The sequence below is a fragment of the Malaclemys terrapin genome, chromosome 3 (assembly GCF_027887155.1).
Source record: "Malaclemys terrapin pileata isolate rMalTer1 chromosome 3, rMalTer1.hap1, whole genome shotgun sequence".
Classification (NCBI taxonomy): Eukaryota; Metazoa; Chordata; order Testudines; family Emydidae; genus Malaclemys; species Malaclemys terrapin.
This window is the reverse complement of record NC_071507.1, coordinates 20,687,001-20,711,527: the sequence shown is the minus strand read 5'-3', so window position 1 is coordinate 20,711,527 and position 24,527 is coordinate 20,687,001. Positions and strand designations below refer to the sequence as shown.

At 41.7% G+C, this 24,527-nt stretch overlaps 1 protein-coding gene across 5 annotated transcripts in view; it reads right to left on the bottom strand.

Moving 5' to 3' along the window:
* The window catches only part of USP34 (ubiquitin specific peptidase 34), a 264,685-nt gene extending 241,217 nt beyond the window's left edge, over positions 1–23,468 (bottom strand). For all 5 annotated transcript variants that reach the window (XM_054021746.1, XM_054021747.1, XM_054021750.1 and 2 more), the window contains exon 1: positions 23,279–23,468. In XM_054021746.1, the coding sequence (XP_053877721.1) occupies positions 23,279–23,321 (43 nt within the window). In that variant the 5' untranslated portion in view covers positions 23,322–23,468. The remainder of the gene's footprint in view (positions 1–23,278) is intronic.
* Between the last annotated feature and the right edge of the window lie 1,059 nt (positions 23,469–24,527).

The following is a 24,527-nucleotide window of genomic DNA, read 5'->3' as shown; positions in this document are numbered from 1 at the left end:
GTCGCTCGCGGGGGGTGGGGGGGGGTTAGTCACACCCCTGAGCAACGTAAATTTTGCCTGCCAACTGTGTCGTGCAGACATAGCCTAAGTGCTTTTCCCAGACCTTTCCCAGGAAGAGTTTTGTATAGCTTGAAAGCTTGTCTCTCTCACCAACAGAAGTTGGTCCAATAAATATTACCTCACCTTGCTTTTATTCTAGTATCCTGTGCCAAAATTTGGCTAATGCCAGGTATTTCATGCAGAGAGTGTAAAATCTCTATAAATCATGTAATTAAAATATACCTGATCACTATGGTGTCTAGGCACCCAACTGTGCAACAGTATACTGTGGTTGGAAAGTTTCTGTGCTCCTAGCTAGCAAACATCTTACACACAGAAGGATGAGGATTCTTGTGAGTGTAGCTGAAAATGCTATGCAAGATTTTCAAAAATGGTTGCTAGAGTAAGGCTTTAAAACCACATAATGAAGCACCTAAATAAGTGGCCTGATTTTCAAGAGTGTTAAGCACCAACTATCTCTCATCAACTTCAGCAGGAGTTATCAGGTGCTCAGCACTTTTAAAATGAGTGCTCTTCAACAATTTCACTGAGCAGCACACTTGAGCTTGAAGAATCTGATATACAGATATACTGTCCAAAATTTTTGAGATGACCATGCATCCTGTCCTTCTACTTAACAATGCTTGACAGGGTTTACATTTCACTTTAGATTTTATCTATTTTTGTTATTTCTGTTTGTTTCTGACCATTTCCTTCAACGTTAGACCAGCTGAGTGAGAAACTCCTACACTAATGTTTAGCAGTCATTAATCACCCATTTGCAGTATTTGTCACATGTACTAGAACTAGACAAACTATCTAGTGAATTCAACACAGGGAAGAATTAAAAATAAGAAGAGCTAGTCAGTTTTCTATCAAACCATATCAGATGCCCTGCCCACATCCCAAAAGTGTATAGATTCTGGCAAGGCAAACTGCAACAACAGTATTCAATTCTACTTACTCCACTCTATTCAACATCCAGTCACAGATGATTCTACCCACTAGTTACATCCCTTTCTCCTGCCAACAATAACTCCACCTATTCTTATTCCCCTTTAGGCTTCTAAATCGTTCTAAAATTTTCTTATTGCTTTTTAACCAGCATAAAATAGAATCTTGACATTCTGAACACTTCCTTTATAATTTTAAAAATAACATTTTCATTCACTGATTATATAGTAGAAACACTGGTCTCTAATTTCAAACAACTTTCAAATATAGACACTTCAGATTCTTAGAAGTTGAGAGGAAAAAAAACAAAGTAGGTTTAAGAATTTGAAGTGCCTTCCAAAATCTGAGAGAGACAAGGCGGGGGAAATGCTGTCAGAAGTCTTAAAAAAGCAACACTCCGATTTGGAAAATACAGAACCCGAACCACCAAAAAAGAAAATCAACCGCTGGTGGCATCTGACTCAGATGATGAAAATAAACGTGTATTGGTCCTCACTGATTTGGACTATTATCGAGCAGAACCCGTCATCAGTATGGAAGAATGTCCTCGAGAATGGTGGCCAAAGCACAAAGGGGCATACAAATGTTTAGCATATCTGGCATGTAAATACCTTGCAAAGCCAGCGAAAACAGTGCCGTGCAAACACCTGTTTTCACTTTCCGGTGATATTGTAAATAAGAATCAGGCAGTATCTCCCATAAATGTAAAACTTGTGTGTCTTAGCAATTGGCTGAACAAGAAGTAGGACTGATGGACTTGTAGGCTCTAAAGTTTTACATTGTTTTGTTTTTGAGTACAATTATGTAAAAAAAAAAATTTTCTACATTTGTAAATTTCACTTTTACGATACAGAGATTGCACTCCAGTGCTTATACGAGGTGAACAGAAAAACACTATTTAGTTTATCTTTTGTACAGCGCAAATATTTGTAATCACAAATAATATAAAGTGAGCACTGTACACTTTGTATCATATGTTGTAATTTAAATCAATATATTTGGAAAATGTAGAAAATATGTTATAAATTTAAATTGGTATTCTATTATTATTTAACAGTGTAATTAATACTGTGATTAATCATGACTAATTTTTTAATCTAGTGAATTTGTTTTGCATTAATCACTTCAGTTAACTGCGATTAATTGACAGCCTTAAGAAAACCTAATAAAACTCACTGATCTGAGGTGTCTTCCCCTCTGGGTGTGGGGGATAAGGTTTTTTTCTGGCTTCCAATCTCGTCTTGAATTCCTTCACAGTTTTGCAAGCTCCAATATAGACTACTGTCACTACACAATTCTAAAAATTAAAAATTCCAGTGCAAAAAACTTTTAACTTGGAGATAAAGTTAAGAAACGTAACACTTCAGAGAACAATCATTAAGAGAATACAGAAGTTTGCTTTAAAATAAATACACTACACACAGAAATTACAGTGCCTATAAATGCGATGCGTCAGAAGAGACACTATCAACTCTAAAAAAAATCACATTTGTCTCACTTTTTTATACCTAGTATGAGCAACACCTAAGAGTACAATAAATGAAAAAGGGGAAAATATATATTTTTTTCAGTTTGATTTATACATTTGACAACACTTTATACACAACACAAAGTCAGTTTCATTGTTTTCCCACTGGTTTGTGTGGGTCTTAGACATAGCCACTTTGGAACTAAATTATTTACAAAATAAAAGTGATTGTAAACCCAAAAAAACCTGACTCAATTTCAAGTTGTTTAAAAATAAACCATGAAATTAGGGAAAAGTCCCTTAATTCTGCCCACTTATCACCCTCCTAAACATAATTGGAAACGTATAACAACATGATTCTCAAAGAATACTGGTTTATTTTGTTATGTTTTAGTTTACAGAGATTGCACCCTGCTACATCAGAGACCCATCCGCATTTGTGTTTTACAACACAAACTCCCATGATACTTGGTTTCTTTAAGACCACATCAGAGCGCTGCAGAATCCAAGAACCTCGCCCACAGACATTATGTCAAGCTTGCCACATAATACACAGGGTCTTGACTACAGTACACTTACCACATTCCATGTATGGGCAAAATGCTGCCATATTTAAGATATCTTAGGCCAGGTCTGCACTGCAAACATACTCTGGTATACCAAAGTAGCTCAGAGGCATGTGAAAAATCCACACCCCTGAGCGATGCAGTTATACCAACCTAATCTCCAGCCTACACAGCACTATGACAACAGGAGGGCTTTTCCTGTCAACATAATGACCACCTCTCACTGAGGTGGATTAACTACACCATCAGGAGAAGCTCTCCTGTTAACATAGTAGCGGCTTCACTGAAGCACTACAGTGGCAGAGCTACACTGAGGCAGCTGCACCATTGCAGCTTTTTAAGTGCAGACATGCCCTTAAACAGCTTAAACAACTGCTTAAAAAGCTTCCAAAACGCATGCAGAATTTTGGAAACTTAGCTGTATACAATCAACCTGACATGAAAAATAGGCGTTTAACTGTATATTTATATGCTTTCCATTTTTATTTTTAAAGGAAATAACAACATTCTCTTAAGGTTCGTTTTTCTCTGAATCTTAACGCCGGGTAATGAGAGATTTGGTTTGTTTGGTTTTTATTTGATAGTTTGTTCTTAAACTGACCTGGAAATCCTCCTTCTAAAACCAGCATGTTTCACTTACTCAGGGTGAATGCAAGATAATGGAAAAGATTCTTACCAAAACATTTTTAAAAGATTATCAAAGAACAAATTAGGTTTATAAAAATAAGATTTGGAGCCAGTAACACCAGAACATCAATTCAATCTGCACATAATTTTATCCCTTGAGGCCTACAAAAGCATTCGACAGTGTTGAATGGAAGGCATAGTTGTATACACATGCAATAGTTTGCTTTGAGAGGTATACTATTAAATTATTAACTTTTGGACTTTTATTTCAGCCTAGACAAGTTTATTTTGGTCAGCATCTATAAAAAATATTGCAACTTACTGTGTAAGAAGTTCAGAGTTAAGGCGGTAGTATTAAACTTTATGTAGATTTATACACTTGTGTACACTAGGAAACCTTTCTTTTCTCTCCTCTAATTAAAACTTTTGTAATATCTGGAATCACCGTCCCAAGAGATGAAAGAGATTTAATCCAAGTTATTTCACCTGTTATGGACAAATTAAACATACGAATTGCCATCCCAGGTCAGACAATCAGTCCATCTAGTCCAGAATCCAGTTTCTAGTGATGGCCAGTAACATCTGCTTCAGAGGATAGTGCTAGAAATTCATGGGAATACCTAACTTTCAGCACCTCTTTCTCCAAAATATCCCCCAAAAAGGTAGTTAAGGATACAATGTGTGGTTTTTTAGTATACAGTAACAAAGTAGTGTTTTTGTGTATAGTTTTTTATTTTTATTTTCATTCCATAAGATCTTCTTGAAAGTGCTCTTGCCTCGGAAGGTTGAGGATGGGAACATATAATGAATGGGGAAGGGGGAGAGAGAGAGAGAAACTGGAAGGAACTGAGCGTACTGAAGGCAAACTGAGTGAGGGGAAGGAGAGAGGGAGGATAGAGGAGCTCTGAAAGAAGGGTGAAGGTGTTAATTAAGGAACCAGCACAGAGAGGTGCCCTTACATTCCTAGTCTGGGACCGTTTGGGAGAGAAAGGAACTGCGGGAGGCCACACAAGGAGAGTTGGATGTGGAACAGGGGGACTTCTGGAGAAGGTGGTGCTGTGAGATCAGGGAGTGAAAAGGGCAGGTGCTAAAGGTTACTGGGGAAGGTGCTGCATGCTGCTGAGGGAAGGAAGGGGGAGGTGTCAGGATTGGAGGCTGCAGGAGGCCAGGTAGGGGCTTAAAGCATTGGAGTAGGGGTACTGAGACACAGAAATAGCTGTCCTAAGCTATTTATAGCTCAGCCAGCACACAGAGGGAGTAATGGGAGGCTATTTCTTATTTCATATGCATCACAAGTCAGTATCTAGACTGTTCAGCCATCTTACTGCTGCATCATCCAGGATAGCAAGGTGTTGTAGTCCACCTTCCAATCTTCTAGTTGTGCACTCCACCACCACCTTTGACTTTCTGTATTGCTGCCTCACAGTCACATTATCAAGATTGGGCTAAGCCAGTTTCTGGAGGGATAGCTCAGTGCATTATGACAGTCACTCTGGCTATTCCAGTCAACAGCCTATTAATCTTAGCCCAGAATCTGCATCCCAGGTTTCAAACAGGTGGATATAAATTACGGCTTTTGAAATTCTTCAGCATGCCTGTCTATCTATCCCATGGTTGCTTCAGCTCCGTGAAGACATAGCTGACAGCCCTGATATTCCAAAATGCCTATAGCCTTCTCGTAACATGCCCCAGGAGTAGGAGCAGTGAAACACAAGTAAACAAAACGCTGAACACAGGCAGGGAGGGTACTTTGGAGATGGCACTTCCCCACTCCCGCCCGTGACATGCGTAGGGCTAAAGACTACCAGCAGACAAGTACAGCAGCATCTGAACTTTGCAGCCTATACAAGGATCCCTTTGATACAAAGCTGTGACAAAGAGAAAAGTGAGGACTGATGTTTCAGACCCAAAGCCTGCAAGTCAATCCAGTATTCTGTTTCCATAATGGATAGATGAAGGAGTCCTCTAAGACGTACAGTTCTCCCTCACACTATCAACACATTTCAAACAGAACTGTAACATGCAAATTAGAGAGGTAAGATGATGATTGGTTAAGCCACCTCCATCGTCACTGTGACACTACTTAAGAATAACTTGAGCTACTGAATGGACCCCAAAGGTAAAATTAAGTTAAACAATTATTGTTAATAACTGCTTGATTTCAGTTTACTTTCTTCTAGGATGCCTATTCCCAGAATATTCAAATGTGTTTCAACTTTCTAAAAAGTTTAATAGGTTAATAATATGCCATTGTTAGCTAGAGGGGCCTGAACAAACAAAAGACTTAACAGAAATGCCTTTTACATTTATTTAAACCACCATTTTACCCTGCTTTAAGTGAAAAATTCAATGTAATCTTAACTATGGCATCACAATCAGACCTCTCCATAATAATGTGAATAGCTGATGTACACTATAGTTCTAAAAAAAAAAAAAAAAAAAAACCACTATGAGTTTCCATGTCAAGAAAAGGACAATTAAAAACCTACAGGGTACTAGGAGATTGCAAAAGATGAGAAATGCAAATCAACTAGAAGAGGAGACTGTATAATTCCAAGTGTAAACAAATGAAGCTCAGATTATAAATACATTTTTAGCAAGAATTTGAGGGCTAAGAGAACAGACTGTAATTAGACCTCAAGGACAACCACCATGCTAGACTTATGCACGATATCTTATATCTAAAGGTCACTCACCACTAGGGTTGCCAACTTTTTATTGGCACAAAACTAAACACCCTAGCCCCGCCCCGTCTCTGAGGCCCCGCCCCCACTCACTACATTCCCCCTCCCTCAGTGGCTCGCTCTCCCCTACCCTCACTCACTTTCAATGGGCTGGGGCAGCAGTGCGGGGGGGGGCTCTAAATGGGGGTGCAGACTCTGGGGTGGGGCCAGAAATTAGGTGTTGTTCAGAGTGCAGGAGGCAGCTCTGGGCTGGGGCAGGTAATTGGGGTGTGGGAGGGGGTGAGGACTCTGGCTGGGGGTGCAGGCTCTGGAGTGGGGCTGGAGATGAAGTGTTTAGGGTGCAGGAGGGGGCTCCAGGATGGGGGGGGCAAGGGATTCGGAATGTGGGAGGGGGCTGTGGGTTAAGGCAGGGGGTTAGTGTGTGGGAGGAGGCTCTGGGATGGGAGTGCAGGCTGCGGGATGCAGGAGGGGGTTCCGGGTTGGAGTGGGGACTCAGGGCAGAGGGGTGGAGTACAGGGGGTGAGGGCTCTGGGTTGGAGGTACGTACTCTGGGGTGGGCCTGCGGATGAGGGGTTTGGGGTGCAGAAGCAACCTCCAGGGTTGGGGGGAGACTCAGGGCTGGGGCAGGGGTTAGGATGCAGGAGGGGGTGTGGGCTTTGGGATGGGGCCAGGGATGAGGGGTTTGGGGTGCAGGAGGGGGCTGCAGGGTTTGGGGGGGCTCAGGGCTGGGGGGTTGGGGCTCAGGGTTCAGGCGTGGGCTTACCTTGGGCAGCTCCCGGTCAGCTGCTCAGCAGGGCTACCTGTCCTGGCTCCGTGCTGCGCCCTGGAAGCGGCCAGCAGGTCTGGCTCCTAGGTGGAGGGGAGGGGGCAGGAGACTCCACGGCACCTTGCTCACGCGCGCAAGCACCACCTCCCCCCGTCCCCCAGCTCCCATTGGCTGGGAACAAAGCCGGTGCTCAGGGCGGGGGCAGCATGCGGAGCCCCGTGGTCCCCCTGCCTAGGAGCCAGATCTGCTGGCCGCTTCCGGGCGCAGCGGGACAGGTAGGGACTAGCCTACTTTGGCTCCGGACAGCACCACCAACCAGATTTTTAACGGCCCGATTGGCGGAGCTGACCAGAGCCGCCAGGGTTCCTTTTCGACCGGGTGTTCCGCTCTAAAACCAGACATCTGGTCACTCTACTCACTACACAAGTGCAAAATCAAATTGTAGTTAAAAACATTCATTTAAAAATATTATGATAAACCTAGAAGCAGGGCCGGCTCCAGGCACTAGCCAACCAAGCACGTGCTTACGGCGGCACCTTGGGGCGGGGCGGCACTTCGGCTTTTTATTTATTTATTTTTTGGTTGTCGGGGCAGCAGAGGAGGGGTTTTTTTTGTTTCCGCAGCACTGGGGGGGCGGAGCTTTGAGCGGCGCAGCGCTCGGAGGGGGCGGGGCTTGGCGCTGGCGCGGCATGGCACTCGGAGGGGAGGCGGCAGCTTTGGGCGGCACTTGGGGGGGGCGGGGGCTTGGCTCGGCATGGCACTCGGAGAGGGGACGGGGGCTTCGGGCGGCACAGCACTCAGGGGGGGCGGGGGCTTTGGGCAGCACTCAGAGCGGGGGCAGGGACTTGGCACGGCGCTCAGAGGGAAGGCGGCAGCTTCGGGCAGCGCTCGGAGGGGGGGCGGGGGCTTCAGGCAGCACGGCGCTTGGAGGGGCGCGGAGGCTTCGGGTGGCGTGGCGCTCGGGGGGTGGCTTCGGGCAACATGGTGCTCGGGAGGGCGGGGATTTCGGCGGGGCGGCGCTGGGGGGGGTGTTCGGCGGTGCAGCGCTGGGCGGGGGGGGGGTACGGCGGGGCGGGGCTCTTCTTTTTTGCCTGTGGCAGCAAAAAAGTTAGAGCCGGCCCTGCCTAGAAGGATGTAGACATCACAAAATAGTCAAATAAACAAAACACAAACATAGATATTAAAGAGACATTTCAGTTTTAAAGATGTTAAATTGCGATGACAGCAATTTTGAATATATGGAAGATTATACAGATATACAGATAGATTAATATTTATGCAGGGCCAGAACCTACCTACAAGACAGAAAACTGTAAAAAAAATTGTGTCTTCCTTTTTATATACAGACTGAATAGAGAGAACTGAAAATTGTGAGCTATATTAAAAAGCATAAAGGCAGTAACATGGGTCTCAGAGCATATATATAAAATTATGTTGTGCATACAGAATTAGTCTTGTCCAAGAAGTGAACTGGACGAGCCTTCAGACAGCCTATATTTTGTACGTACACATATAAATCGAGAACTATTTATTTTAATTTGTGTTCTCTCTTTTGTTATTGATGGCAAACAAACACAAATGTAGGCACTGTGTTGGATAAGACCTTTTTCTGGTGCATAAGAAAGGCCTGAAAAGTTTAAATAAAACTCTGCTTTTTTCCCTTCCTATTAAAAATATGAGCTGTATTAAGGCTTCTCTTCCCGTTTTTTGTTAGAGGAATTCTTAAATGTTTAAGATTTGGGCACTGGCAGCTATCTCAGCCCTCACAGGAGCAGAGGTATTGAATCCTAAAAGGACATGGTCAACTTCGTGTTAAATCAATGTAAGTAGTTTCAGGTATTATATGTGCCCCCAAATCCCCCCTGCAAATTTTTGTGATTTTACACTTATATTTTCCTATTTATTAAAAAAAGTCTCACTCCTCCATGTTGTTATGTGAGCAATCCAGGCAAATGACATGGGAAACTAATTGAAAAGACAAGAATCAGTGAAATAGACTATACACAAAGTACTGTCAAATATACATAAAAACTATAGTGAAAATATATTTTCTCTATTTCAAACTCAAATGTTATTGACATATGCTAAAGTATGGAAATGTACAGTGAAGCCAACCAAACAACTACAATTCTTCCCTGTAGTGACACAATGCAACAGCCATACGATTAAGGCATTTCATTATTTGTGGTCCCAAATGAGATTAAGCTGATTTTTAAAGACACAGATTACCAGTCCTCAACCCCCATCATGTCACTAAATAGAATCATTGAATCACAGAACTGGAAGAGACCTCGAGAGGTCATCTAATCCAGTCCCCTGCACTCAAGGCAGGACTAAGTATTATAGACCATCCCTGACAGGTGTTTGTCCAACCTGCTCTTAAAAATCCCCAATGATGAAGATTCCACAACCTCTATATGCCATTTATTCCAGTGCTTAACCACTCTGACAGTTAGGAAGTTTTTCCTAATGTCCAACCTAAACTGTCCTTGCTACAATTTAAGCCCATTGCTTCTTGTCCTATCCTCAGAGGTTAAGAACAATTATTTTTCTCCCTTCTCCTTGTAACAACCTTTTATGTACTTGAAAACTGTTATGTTCCCTCTCAGTCTTCTCGTCTCCAGACTAAACAAACCCAGTTTTTTCAATCTTCCCTCATAGGTCATGTTTTCTAGACCTTTAATCATTTTTGTTGCTCTTCTCTGGACTTTCTCCAATTTGTCCACATCTTTCCTGAAATATGGAGCCCAGAAATGGACACAATACTCCAGTTGAGGCCTAATCAGCGCAGAGTAGGGCAGAAGAATTACTTCTCGTGTCTTGCTTACAATATTCCTGCTAATACATCCCAGAATGTTGTTCGCTTTTTTTGCAACAGCATTACACTGTTGACTCATATTTAGCACTATGACACCCAGATCCCTTTCCGCAGTATGCTTTCCTAGGCAGTCATTTCCCATTTTGTATGTGTGCAACCGATTGTTCCTTCCTAAGTGGAGTACTTTGCATTTCTCCTTATTGAATTTCATCCTATTTACCTCAGACCATTTCTCCAGTTTGTCCAGCTCATTTTGAATTTTAATCCTATCCTCCAAAGCACTTGTAACCCTTCCCAGCTTGGTATCATCTGAAAACTTTATAAGTGTGCTCTCTATGCCATTATCTAAATCATTGATGAAGATATTGAACAGAACTGGACCCAGAACCGATCCCTGCAGGACCCCACTCTTTATGCCTTTCCAGCATGACTGAACCACTGATAACTACTCTCTGGGAACGAGTTTCCAACCAGTTATGCACCCACCTTATAGTAGCTCCATCTAGGTTGCATTTCCCTAGTTTGTTTATGAGAAGGTCCTGCAAGACAGTATTAAAAGCCTTACTAAAGTCAAAATATACCACATCTCCTGCTTCCCCGCTATCCACAAGGCTTGTTACCCTGTCAAAGAAAGCTATCAGGTTGGTTTGACATGATTTGTTCTTGACAAATCCATGCTGACTGTTATTTATCACCTTATTATCTTCTAGGTGTTGGCAAATTGATTGCTTATTTATTTGCTCCATTATCTTTCCGAGTACAAAAGTTAAGCTGACTGGTCTGTAATTCCCCGGGTTGTCCTTATTTCCCTTTTTATAGATGGGCACTATATTTTCCCTTTTCCAGTCTTCTGGAATGTCTCCCATCTTCCATGACTTTTCAAAGATAATTGCTAATGGCTCAGATATCTTCTCAGTCAGCTCCTTGAGTATTTTAGGATGCATTTCATCAGGCCCTGGTGATTTGAAGACATCTAACCTGTCTAAGTAATTTTTGACTAGTTCTTTCCTTACTTTAGACTCTGATCCTACCTCATTTTCACTGGCATTCACTATGTTAGACATCCAATCGCCACCAACCTTCTTGGTGAAAACCGAAACAAAGAAGTCATTAAGCACCTCTGCCATTTCCACATATGGTAGCATTAGGATTGTTTGGGTGCCTTAACTATACATTTCAATAACATAACATGTTTGAATTTCCTATAAATTAAATCTTAACTCTGAATTCCTGCATATATAATACTTGGTACAGGGATAACTACAACATCCCTGTAAGATATTTTACCCTAAATTACTGATATGCATTCTCAACTCTTCACTCTATCTTAACACAGTTTGAGTGTGAATTTTCTATTTTTTTTTTTATTAAAAATGTCATACATGAATAGCAAACAAGAAGCCCAATGAGAATATTACCATACAATGTAATGATCTGATTATTTGAAGTATTTTTTTTTATTTTAACTTTTATGGCAATATTCACCAGTATGCTTTATAGCTGTTTTATGCCACTCGGGAGCAGCACAAAGCAGCAGAACATACTTGCAAGATTGCTGGCATTTACAGCTACTATGCATTGCCACAGTGCAAACCAGCTGCACTGCCATCCCAGTTTCTCCTTAGCTCCTGTCCTCCAAAAATCCCCAAACTCTTGCACCTCCCTACATTTCACAGCACAAACCATCCAACTTCTCCCTCCTCCTTGTATCCCACACTCATTTGCACACATGTAACACACCAGTTTCCCCCCCTCCTTCCTGTTCCATTCACCCTTCCATATATACACCTAGTTTCCCCCTCCTACCATCTGCTGAGGAGATCTGGTGCAATAGGAAGCCTTTCAAAATAAATATATAGGATTATGTTTTGTTTATTTTTCTGCCATCAGTTTTTGAAACTGGAAGTTTAGATATCAGCAGAGGCTGGTATATAAAAAATCTCCTCCTCCATAGAAAATTTCAAAACTGGTGCCATCTCCAATGATTCTCAGCTGGACTGAGGTCATAGCTGCCCTCAGGTAAAACGCCTTCTTTCAAAATGGCCACAGCCTCACAAAGTAGCCTGTGTCCTTTGTCCTACTAAGAACAACTGGAAATGTCAGCTACCATGAAAGAGGGCAGTTCTATGTGGAATTATTTTAAGTAGAACATAGCCAGGAATAAAACAGGAAGCCTGGGGGTAGAATGAAGAACGGGGAGAGAGCACAGAAATTAGGAGAGAAAGCGAGGAAAAACATACACATAGAAAAATAAAAGAAAACTGAGAGGACAGACAAGAGAAAAGCAATAAATAAGATAGGCTGCAGATCAGGGAAAAATAAAAAAAAGAAAGTGGGAACTAGATATATAGGGTAGAAAATATAGGAAAGAAAGGGGTAGGGACTTAAGAAACCAAGAAAGGAGATTCGTAGAGGCAGATACTTCTCCCCTCCCCACAATGCCAACTTGTGGTCTGTGCACCACCTAACATAGAACACTTCCAGGCAGTCTGAAGAGCTGCTTCTATCACTGTTAGTTGAAAACACACAAGGAGAGACAGCAAATTGCAAAGTGACCTGGAGAAATTAAAGCAGTAAAGGATGAAGGCCACAGGGTAAGAACTATCCGAAGCACAGGGGGAGCAAAATGAGCAGGGAAAAAAAAACCAAAACATACCAAAATGGCAATGTCCATATGGCATAGTCTTCCTGAGACTACAGAAATTCCTCCATATAACCATATAACTGGCACTTCAAAAATCTGGAGGCAAGAATCCAGGGTCAGAGGCAAGATTAAGATCAAGGAATGGATGCTCTCCAAGGCCCTACCACTTTACCCATTCACATGCAAAAGTCCTGACCCAATGATTATCTTATAAAAGCTGCCCATCCCCAGGGTGGATAAAACTTGATATAATTAATTAAAAACAATTTAAATTAAATATGTCACCAAGACCAGATGATATTCACCCAAGAGTTCTGAAGGAACTCAAATATTAAATTGAAGAACTCCTAACTGTGATACATAGCCTATTGCCTAAATCAGCCTCTGTACCAGATGACTTGAGGACAGCTAAAATAATGCCGATTTTTAAACAAGGCTCCAGAGGGGATACTGGCAATTATAGTATTGTTAGGTAAGCCTAACTTCAGTACAGTAGAACCTCAGAGCTACGAACTGATCGGTCAACCCCACACCTCATTTAGAACCAAAAGTACACAATCAGGCAGCAGCAGAGACAAAAAGAAAGCAAATACAGTACAGTACTGTATTAAACATAAATTACTAAAAAAGCAAAGGGAAAGTTTAAAAACAACATTTGACAAGGTAAGGAAACTGTTTCTGTGATTATGTGGACTCCTCATTATTTTTGCTGATACAGACTAACACGGCTACCACTCTGAAACCTGTTTCTGTGGTTTTTCATTTAAATTAAGATGGTTAAAAGCACCATTTTTCTTCTGCATAGTAAGGTTTCAAAGCTATATTAAGTCAATGTTCAGCTATACATTTTTGAAAGAACTATAATGTTTTGTTCAGAACTATGAACATTTCAGAGTTATGAACAACCTTCATTCCCAAAGTATTTGTAATTCTGAGGTTCTACTGTACCAGGCAAATTGGTTGAAACTTATAGTAAAGAACAGAATTATCAGATTCATAGATGAACACAATATCTTTTGTAAAGAGAAATCATGCCTCACCAATCTATTAGAATTATCTGAGGGTGATCCAGTCAATACAGTATACTTGGACTTTCAGAAAGCCTTTGACAAGGTCCTTCACCAAAGGCTTTCAAGCAAACTAACCAATCATGGGATAAGAGGGAAGGTCCTTCTCATGGATCAGTAACTAGATAAAAGATAGGAAACAAAGCTCCGAAATAGTCTATTTTCACACCAAAGTGAGGTAAATACTGGGATCCTCCAAAGATCTGTACTGGGACAGGTGCTGTTCAACATATTTATTAATGATCTGAAAAAGAGGTGAACAATGAGGTGGCAAAGTTTGCAGTCAATACTAAATTACTCAAGATAGTTAAGTCTGAAGCCGTGGGGGAAGAGTTATAAAGTGATCTTACTAAACTGGGTGACGAGGCAACAAAATGGCAGATGAAATTCAATGTTGATAAATGCAAAGTAATACACATTGGAAAAAACAATCTCAACTATACATACCAAATGATGGAGTCTAAATTTACCTGTTACCACTCAAGAGAGATTTTTGAATCATCGTGGATAGTGCTGTGAAAATATCCATTCAATCTGCAGCAGCAGTAAAAAAAGCTAACAGAATGTTAGGAAGCATCAGAAAAGGGATAGAAAATAAGCCAGAAAATATCATAATGCTACTTATATAAATCCATGATATACCTGCATCTTGAATACCGCATGCAGTTCTGGCCAGCTCATCTCAAAACACAGATATTAGAATTGGGAAAAGTACAGAAAAGGGCAACAACAATGATTAGGGGTATAGAACAGTTTTCATTGGAGGAGAGATGTTTACAGCTAAGATTTTGTAATGGTTATTTTTAGTAAAAGTCATGGACAGGTCACGGGCAATAAACAAAAATTCACAGAAGCCGGGACCTGTCTGTGACTTTTGCTGCTGCAGCTCCATGGTTTCCCCCATCACTGTGGTAGCTGGGGGCTGTGGAGTTCACCCTTCGCCCACTGCAGTTGGGAGCTGCAGGGTGACCATATTTCCCAAAGAGAAAATGGGACACCCCCAGCCACTTGCCCGAGGCGTCTCCTTCCCCTGTGCGCTGGAACCCTGAGGAGAGCCCCCTCAGGAGTCTGTCACCAGTCGCTGGAACCCTGCCAGGGCCTCACTGGCTGTCAGCTCCAGAATCCTGCAGCCTCTGGGGCTGAAGCAGAGAATGTCACGAGGTCTCTGAAAGTCACGGATTCCGTGACTTCCATAACCTCCGTGACATAAACACAGCCTTAAAGATGTTTAACTTAGAGAAGATTCAACTAAGGGGCATGTGATAAAGCAGTGGTTCTCAACCAGGGGCACGTGTACCCCTGAGAGTACACTGGTCTTCCCGAGGATACAACAACTCATCTAGACATTTGCTTAAGTTTTACAACAGGCTACATAAAAAGCACTAGCAAAGTCAGTACAAACGAAAATGTCATACAATGACTTGTATATACTGCTCTACATGCTATACCCAGAAATGCAAGTAAAATATTTATATTCCAATCCATTTATTTTATAATTATAGGGTAAAAATGAGAAAGTAAGCAGTTTTTCAATAATAGTGTGCTGTGACACTTTCGTATTTTTATGTCTAGTTTTGTAAGCAAGTAGTTTTAAAGTGAAGTGAAAATTGGGGCATGCAAGACCAATCAGACTCCTGAAAGGGGTACAGTAGTCTGGAATGATTGAGTACCACTGTGATAGAGGTCTATAAAATCATAAATGTTGTGGAGAACGTGACTAAAGAAGTGGTGATTACCCCTTCACATAATACAAGAACTAGGGGTCACCCAATGAAATTAATAGGTAGCAGGTTTAAAAAAACAAAAGGAAGTATTTCTTCACACAGTGCAATCAACCTGCAGAATTTGATGCCCAGGGATGCTGTGAAGGCCAAAAGTAAAACTGGATTCAAAAAAGAATTAGGTAAGTTCCTGCAGAATAGGTCCATCAATAGCTATGAGCCAAGATGGTCAAGGACACAACCCCCATGGTCCCAGGTGTCCCTAAATCTCTGATTGCCAGAAGCTGGGACTGGACGATAGGGATTGGATCACTCGATGCTTGCCCTGTTCTGTTCATTGACTCTAAAGTATCTGGCACTGGCCACAGTCAGAGAGAGAATACTGAGCTAGATGGCCCATTGGTGTGACCCAGCATGACCATTCTTATGTTCTTAAGAATTAGAATGATGTTCTATAGGTTAAAATTTTAAAACTAAACATTTAAAATTAAATTTGAAAGTGACAACCTATATTAAGGCATACCTTACTATAATCATTAAATACAAACAAATATTAAGCAGTAAATGTCTGCTACCAAATTTTAAAGAAAATCAGGCCACTGAACCGGTGGAATTCCTCGCTAAGCACCTGGTACCAGAGTTGGGGCTTTTTACAGCAGCAGCCTCTTCTGCAGGTGCAGAGAGCCTATTTTCTGATCAGTTTATTCAGCTAGTGCAATTCAATGACTAGTTCAATCAAAGTAAAGAACCCAAATGGGAGATGAAAAAGCAGGAGAGCTTGTTTTCCTCTTCCAATCTATGAACAAAAACTGGATCTGAGAAGATGAATTCTACTACTTCTAAAATCTTGAAGGGCATGGTGACTAGAAACAATCAGTTTAATTCATTAACTACAAATAATACTACTTTTGTTAGTTTTAAACACAAAATGGCTGATACAAATTTTCATCCAAGGAGGTTGACACAAATCTCAAGTAAAAAATTAATCATTGCTTAGTAAATAACAGCTGTATCATTCACCATCTTCTAACATAATAAAAGATGGAAAAATTAATAATCTGAATAATGTAAGTTAAGCTAAACAGATGCTTAAATAAATTTATATAGATATATTGTAGCCTCCTGGTTAGTAAAAAGTAGTACCAAATTTTGCATAAAGGCTAAATGTAGTTGCAAATAATATGTTTTAATGGTTATCAGCTAGTATGTATAAATCTTTCTTTAGGAAAATAACTAAAAGGAACCAGAGCAAAATACAACTAAAAGCAATTAATTTAAGGTTGCCTACTTGCTGATTTAAATCGCTTTGAATTAAAATCAATCCACCCTGCTCATCCTACTCTAAATCAGACAGACAACCACTCCTAACATCAGGGAGATGCTGAAGCAGCAGAGCTCTTACAATAGCGGTGGGCAACCTGCAGTCCATGGACGGCCCGTCAGGGTAATCCGCTGGCGGGCCGCCAGTTTGTTTACAACAAACTGGCCGCTGCTTCCCACAGCTCCCATTGGCCGGGAACAGTGAACCACAGCCACTGGGAGCTGCGGACAGCCGTGCAAATGTAAACAAACTGTCTGGCGGCCTGCCCGCAGATTACCCAGACGGGCCGCAGGTTGCCCACCACTGTCTTACAGGAATCAATGTTGTAATGAGCTGCATGGTCAGGAACTTTTATGGAAGCACAACACACCTGGCACATGTCTCAGGATCTGCTTGGAACATCCACAAGTTTAAAGACACCAAACCCACTTCTTGTTAGAGTGAAAACCAAACACCCCACAAAAAGTTGGAAGAAAACTTCTTGAGTGGGAACTTTCCTATACAGGAAATTATTTGATCTCAAGTTCAACACTAGCAGAAGTGACAAAGGGACATCCATAATCATATTAAAGCAAGTTTATCTTGTCTCCTTAATTCTATTTGAATAATTTACTCATGTAACCAAGAGAAGGGCTGTTACTGTAGAGACTGTGCAGAATCATGATCAGGTATATGGAAAGGTAGTGGCCCATCAATTATTTCTATCTTAAAAAGATCCACAATCTGAAGAAGTTTGAGAGTCACTGCTATACTGTGATTTCCCCAATACCATTTCCTACTATAAGAAATACTTATCCAGTATCACAAGATTAAATCATAATACTCATTATATACAAGAGAATGGTTGTAGTAACTGCTTGTATTTGGTTCATAACACAATAAAACTGAGCAGAATTGGATTTACATAACTAATCTTCAGCATTAATAATAGACTGGTTTGTGTAATGGGAAAGAACTATCTTCAGTAGTATAAATCAGACAAATTTCAGGACAAAAGAAAAAACAGTATTATTTTAGTTAAGACCAAATAACGGCAAACTCTAAAAGTTGCATACTCAAAAAACTAAGGCATCTTTCTAATTTTGGAAACCTCTTTAAGCTAGAATTCTTACCAATTATAGAGTGCTTTTCATGTTCAAATTGCTTTACAATTACAAACATTAACGTGAAAGTTATTTAGACATTATCTTTTACTCTCACCTTTGTTTTTGCTTTTTAAAGTAATGGTTTTCGTTTAATATGTCAGTTTTATTAAGGGGGAGGGTGTCTCTCTTTCCATTTTACTTTTATGTTTCTTCTTCTTTCCTGGTTATTCTCACCTACTCCAAGATAGGCTCTACAAAGCTCATGGTCACAGGCAACCCCAGGAGAGGGAACTATTTATGTAAAGAATCTATTTTCATTTTTTAAAAATTGCTAGCCTGTCCCCTTACAAAGAATATCTACCTTATGTTTTCAAAGCTATGTAAATTGATTGCTAGCTTTTCAAGAAACAAGCAGCATGGCTCCACTTCTCCCACAGTTGCGCTAACACACTTTTTATATAAAAGTGAGTCAGTTATCCCAACAAATCCACCCCACAATCTTTTGGAAGGTTCTGCACATAGAGACTTTATAATGGTGGACAGGAAACAATTAAATTTGGCAGCAACAGATATAGCAAAATGTTGTTTTTCAGGCCTCTCCAAAACTACAAAGGCTGGCTCTAGACAAGTAAGATCATTAACTTCCAAATTTAATGATAACCATTGAATGACTAGTATCAGGGGTAGCCGTGTTAGTCTGTATCAACAAAAACAACAAGGAGTCCGGTGGCACCTTAAAGACTAACAGATTTATTTGGGCATAAGCTTTCGTGGGTAAAAAAACCTCACTTCTTCAGATGCATGGAGTGAAAGTTACAGATGCAGACATTATTTAATGACAAGAGACGGGAGAACCTCACAAGTGGAGAACCAGTGTTAACAAGGCCAATTCGATGACTAGGAGAGGTGTAGCAGGATTCTGCCTACAATAGTTGCACAGCAAGTACTCTGTATTTTCAGCACGTTTGCCAACAAAATACTTCCACGCCCAATGAGTGGCGTTTGCGTTGTTGACAGGAGAGCGCTCCTGCCGACAACGCGCTGTTCACACTGACACTTGTCGCAGCAAAACTTTTGTCTTTCCAAGGGGAGTAAAGGGGGGAAGGGTTAGCACCTCTGAAGGACAAAATTTTTGTAGCTCAATTGACAGTGTAGATTGCCTTAGTGATATTTTTGCTATATTAATAACAAAAAATTAAACATTACACTGTACTGGAAAATTTTGGGATTTTTGTTCTACTTCATTGTAAGTACAGTTTCACTGTTCTAAAGGTTCACTAAAAGAAGGTTTCACTGCACACAGAATGTAACTAGGATCTCTGCATCCTCCAGGAAGGTTTAGTCCTCATGCATTACTAGATATGTATTATGTCCCTTCAAGAGTATCTGATAGAAGGCCAAACCAGCTGTCTTCAGTACCTAAGTTATAAATACTAGCAAAACCCCTGAAATTAGTTTCAAGTGTTTGATAGGTTTCTAATTTAAAAATGCATCAGTTTATTTTGTAACAAATTTTGCAGACCATCTGAAAATTCTGAAGGACATGAAGCTGCGTGTAAATATTTTATGATATGCCCATCTGTTTGCTAGTTATTGTGCTGTTTGTTATATGATTACAAGAGGGGGGGAGGGGTCACTATCTATGCAGGAAGGGAGACAATTAGTTGATAGCAACTGCTGTGAAGTCTATCCCTGACCCCCTGATTGGCCACATAAATTGGTTTAAGCAGGTTCAAGAGACAATGAGGAAACAAAGGATTTTGGAAATGATCAAAGGATAGCCCCTAAAGAACAAGGGAGAGAGAGAAGCAGAGCCTACAGGGAAGGAGGCCAGATGAAGGCAAGAGGCCAGTTACCTGGAGGGCTGCACTCAGATGTGAGAAGAAGTCAAAGGTGCAGCAAGCCCTGACCAGTGACAAGTGTAACTAAGAACAGGCCTTTGTAATGCTTGCCAAATAAGACAGCCATTGGAGTTTATAAAAAGTCACTACACTCTGTATGCCCAACTCATGTTTGTTTTGTTTTTTAAAGATGCATGACTTATAAATATATTCCATTCTTAACTCTTGGAATATTACCATTTTTAGTCTGGTACCCACATGAATCCTTAGGCGTATGCATGTACAACACTTTCTGTTTTCCCCAGACGGTTGGTACACAGTCACAGTACACAACATAGCAGCTGTAAGTGTTATCACATCACATGCTGGAAAATGTATACCCGCTATGAACATGTTTCTTGGCTCATACGCTGTTTGAGGCAAGGACCATTTATTTCAAAATGTTTGTACAATGCCTAGCAAAAGAGGGTGCTAAACAGCTAAGTTTGGCATGCTTCAAATACTTAAGCTTTGTATTTTAAAAAATAAATTACACTGATCATTACCATTCATAAAAACTACAATTTTTTTTAAATAATGGGCCCCAAATATTGCTACATTTACTCAAATTGAGTAGTATTTACTCATATGTAGACCCATTGACAAATGCGATAGGTTACAGAATCAAGCCTAAGGACTTGAGATCCTGCAATGAGCTCCCCGAGCAGGCAGAGATCCCTGTACCAATACAGAGGTCATTGCAGGATTGGAGCCTCAGTCCAGCAAACACTTATGCACATGCTTTATCACACTGAAGTCAAACAGGACTACTAATGTGCTTAAAGATAAGCTTGTGCATAAGTATTTGCACTATCAGAGCCTATATTGGTAAAATTCATCGTTCTGTCCTATGAACAAAATAGGGAATTCCCATGTGCTCTCAAGAGAGCATCAAGGCTCAGCAGTCTGTTTCTTTGCTGAATCTCCTGTAATACAAACAATGCCAGATAATTACATCAGGAATTTTAAATTAAATAAAGACAAAAGGAAGAAGTATTTTTGGGGGGGGAGGTTGTTCTGTATACTAACTGCCCTCTAACAGTGAAGCAAGATGATGCCGTTGAACTTCAGTTTACATTCCTGGATCTCTATCAAGATACTAATTCAGTAGTTTTAGTACAGTTAAGAGGCAACTCCAAATGCTCAGACAGGAAAGAAAGTTGCTAGCAGTCTCAGGCTCACACATTTTGAGCATGATCTCATTCTTACTATGATTTTTCATTTTTACTGAAATATATTTTTTAAAATGAGGTATGCAATGATTTTTTTGGTGCATATAAATAAAAATTCATGTAAATAATGCAAGGGCACTAAAGTAAATCTATACAAATAAAGATATTAATAATAAAACTAGGACTCCCTCTTTAATTCACTCCATTACATTTAGCTTTTCCAGGTAGCTTATATATTACACCACCAGTATTTTAATGTCTAAACACAAAAAATTATATTCAGCCTTATTACAAATGACACTGATACTGTGGGTTTAAGACAGCTTTTTATGTTGTTTGAACAGAGTTTACGGAGGTTAAATGTAAGACAACAGGAAGCATAATTTTCCCCAGGAAATTAACTACCAAAGTCATCTTCCCTTTTCAAATTTAAGAATAGCAAGATCACATCATTAAAATATACAGAACCTACTACCCTATTTACAGATAGGCCACTGTTAAAAAGAGAAGGCATACATCAAACACTTATCTTTAATGAACGATCCAATTATCTGAACCTCAACTTAAAAATGGTTTCCAAACTAGATTAGTTATAGAAATCAACATTAGGTTTCACACATTTAAATTTATGTTTTATTCCAGCGTAAAACATTAACATTCAGACCAATCTTTATTAAATTTATACATTGAAGCCATCAGGCCACTACCAAATGAATTCTCCCTTCCAATAAAGTTATCAGACTAATACACCACTGATAACTGAACTAGTCCTACAGTCAATCTGTTAAAGATCAGCTGTTTGAAATAAATTGGCAGATCAAACCCACAATCTACATTTTATCAAATTTTGCCCTATGCTCCACCCCAAATATTGTACTGAGGGAGGGATGATTGCATACATATGCTATCCTGAGTTGTTGTAGCCCTGTTGGTCCCAGATATTAGAGAGACAAGGTGGGTGAGGTAATATCTTTTATTGGACCAACTTCTCTTGGTGAGAGAGAAGCTTTCAAGCTTAAACAGAGCTGAAGTTGGTCTAACAAAAGACATTACCTCACCCTCCTTGTCTCTCAGGATAATAATGATTAACATAAGTAAACAATGAGAACCAGCACTGCTCAAAACAAGATGTTAAAATTACAAACTTGATCAAACCAGCTAGTAAAGTGATTTTAACAATCAACGGTTGCCTGAGGTTAACTTGTAATCTGTTTTATGCATGTCTCCAGGCCTTTGGGCCTACTGTCACTTGGGTTTATAACTAAAATATTGCTCAAAAATAGCAGTGTTGATCATAGCTAAATAGCAAGTGTTTAGAGCAAGAAAAAAGGGGGGCACTAAAAACACATGTAAACAGAGTGATATGTATCAATGTATTTTAAAACTGAACAACCCCTGTGATCAGGCCTCTCAGGAGTTAAAAAGGGAATGAGTCCTAAGATAGTACTTGTATAATGATCTACATTTCACCCCATCACAGTAAGATCTGCCTCTAAACTGTATATACATTAATATCTAAATAGCATTTATTAAATGTAAACCTTTTCAAACTTGCTTCTAGTCACAGATTTACACACAGATGTGTTTATTAAACACCCCAGCATCTCCACACCAAAGGTATTTGATTAAGTTGGTTTATTTATTAAACACTGCCTACGTACACAACATTACAAAACACGGAAGAGATACTGGGCCTGCCCCCGACAGCTTAGTTGGAACCGGTTCCAAGAGATGCCCAAGGCCTGCTGCACAGGAGGTGAAAGATGCTTTGTACCGGATTCGGCTGCAGTGGGGTGGTGGGCCTACCCCCAGGGCTGCAAGCGTGCAGGGCCCCGAGCCCCCCGCCTCAGGTAACTCCCACTTGTGATGCGGGAACTTTGGAAGGAGGCGAGACCCAAGTCTCAAGCTCTGAAACACCAGGGCGCTCGCCGGCCCAAGAAACCGTTTCACAGCCGGGACAGACGCGTGCCAGGGCCGGGTTCCCCCCAGCCAGCCCCGTCTGAAAATAGCGACGCAAGCCTGTTGCCCAGCCGAGGACATCAAATATAATGGGTGGGGGGCGGATCATCCTCCCAACCAGAGCCGCCTTCTCTGCTCACAGGGAACCTGCCCGGGCCTGGTCTCCAGCTCCTCAGCCACAGGAGCAGCTCGCAGCTCTTCGCCCGGCAGCACTAGGCCTTGCTGCGGCTTCCCGGGCCGCGCTGGAAGGAGCGGACTGGGCGCCACCGGGAGGCGGCTTTGGGGGAGGCCCAGCAGCGTTACGAGGCGGCACGACCTCCCTGCACTGCGGGGCCCCGGAGGGGAGAATTATGACCCCGCCCGGGGCCCAGCCGGACGGATTATCCCTACTCCGTACGGAGGGGTCTCCTCAGCCCACCCCCGCTACACAGGAGGCCCAGCCGGGCGGGAAGGCCGTTATACCGCCTGCGGGGGGGCCCGGCCGGGCGAGGGGGCGGCCGCACTTACTCTCATTTAACACCTCCAGCAGCTCGGCGCAGCTCTCACACATTGTTCATTAACAGCAGCAGCCGCCGCCGCCGCCTCCTCCCGACCATTGATTGATCCACTCGGTGCTGATTGATGATTGATGGGGGGAGAGGGGCCGGTCTGGGAAGGGGGAGGGGGCGGCTGATCAATGCAAATGAGCCTGTGGCGGCGGCGGGGAGGAGAAGCCGAGTCACTCACTGGCTCCCAGGGACTCCACGCGCCGCCATTTTGCTGTGGGGGAAGGAGGAGGGGGGGCGGGCGCTCGGGCTCAGCTCGGCTATTTCCGACCAGGCAGGGGACGGAGGCGGCCGAGTCCCTCCGCCCTCGCCCCTCCCTCCAGGGCCGGCCCTCTCCCCCTCCCACCCCGGACTGAGCGGCGGGGGGGATGGGGCGGAAGTTGGGGCCGGAAGCGTAAAATGGCGTCGGCTGCAGCTTGCTCCTCGCTCAGGCTGCCCCTCCCCCACCCGAGGGCCAAGGCACGGGGGGAATCCCCTCAACTCCCTCTCCCCGACCCGAAGGCCCTTCATGGCTTCATTGAATAGCGACCTGCACTCCTGGAGCCGTTTCATGATTCTTAGTACTGGAATCAGTGAGAAATGTAACACTTTTAGGAAAAAACGCCAGGCTTTGGAACAATATTTTATTTCTTTAACACTGCAATTTAAAAAAAAAATAAATGCAAAGTTTGCACTGGAATCTAGGACTGAGATCTTGCCTTTGCAGCTACCCCGGTGCAGTCACTTGCCCTAATCACATATTCAGCACGGGTCACTCAACCCACACATTCATTTGAGACATACGTTTTTCAGATAAAGCTTGCAGTTCTCAGCACCGGAGGAGGGCACCTTTAGCCTGAATGTACCTTTACCAAAATGTACATATATTGTTCTAGTGTAAGGTATCACATGGTCTGCTTTGAGTGCTCTTTCCCCAAAGCCAGTATTTTCTAGATTTTAAAAATTGCCTTTTCATTCATGTTGTACCACCCTGTGGTGAAGTAGTATATTGTTCTACGTAGATTTACATAACTGATTGCCACATAGCATGTGAATAGAATAGATGCAATGCAAAAGTTGGGATTTTGTTTAAACAAAAACTTGGCCAATATTTTTAAAAGACTATAGTGATTTTGACTGCCTTAGTGATGGAGTGCTCAAATGGTGAAAACTTTAAAGGGTCTGTTTTCAGCACTGTTTGAAACAGTGCAGTGTTAAAACACACTAGGGTA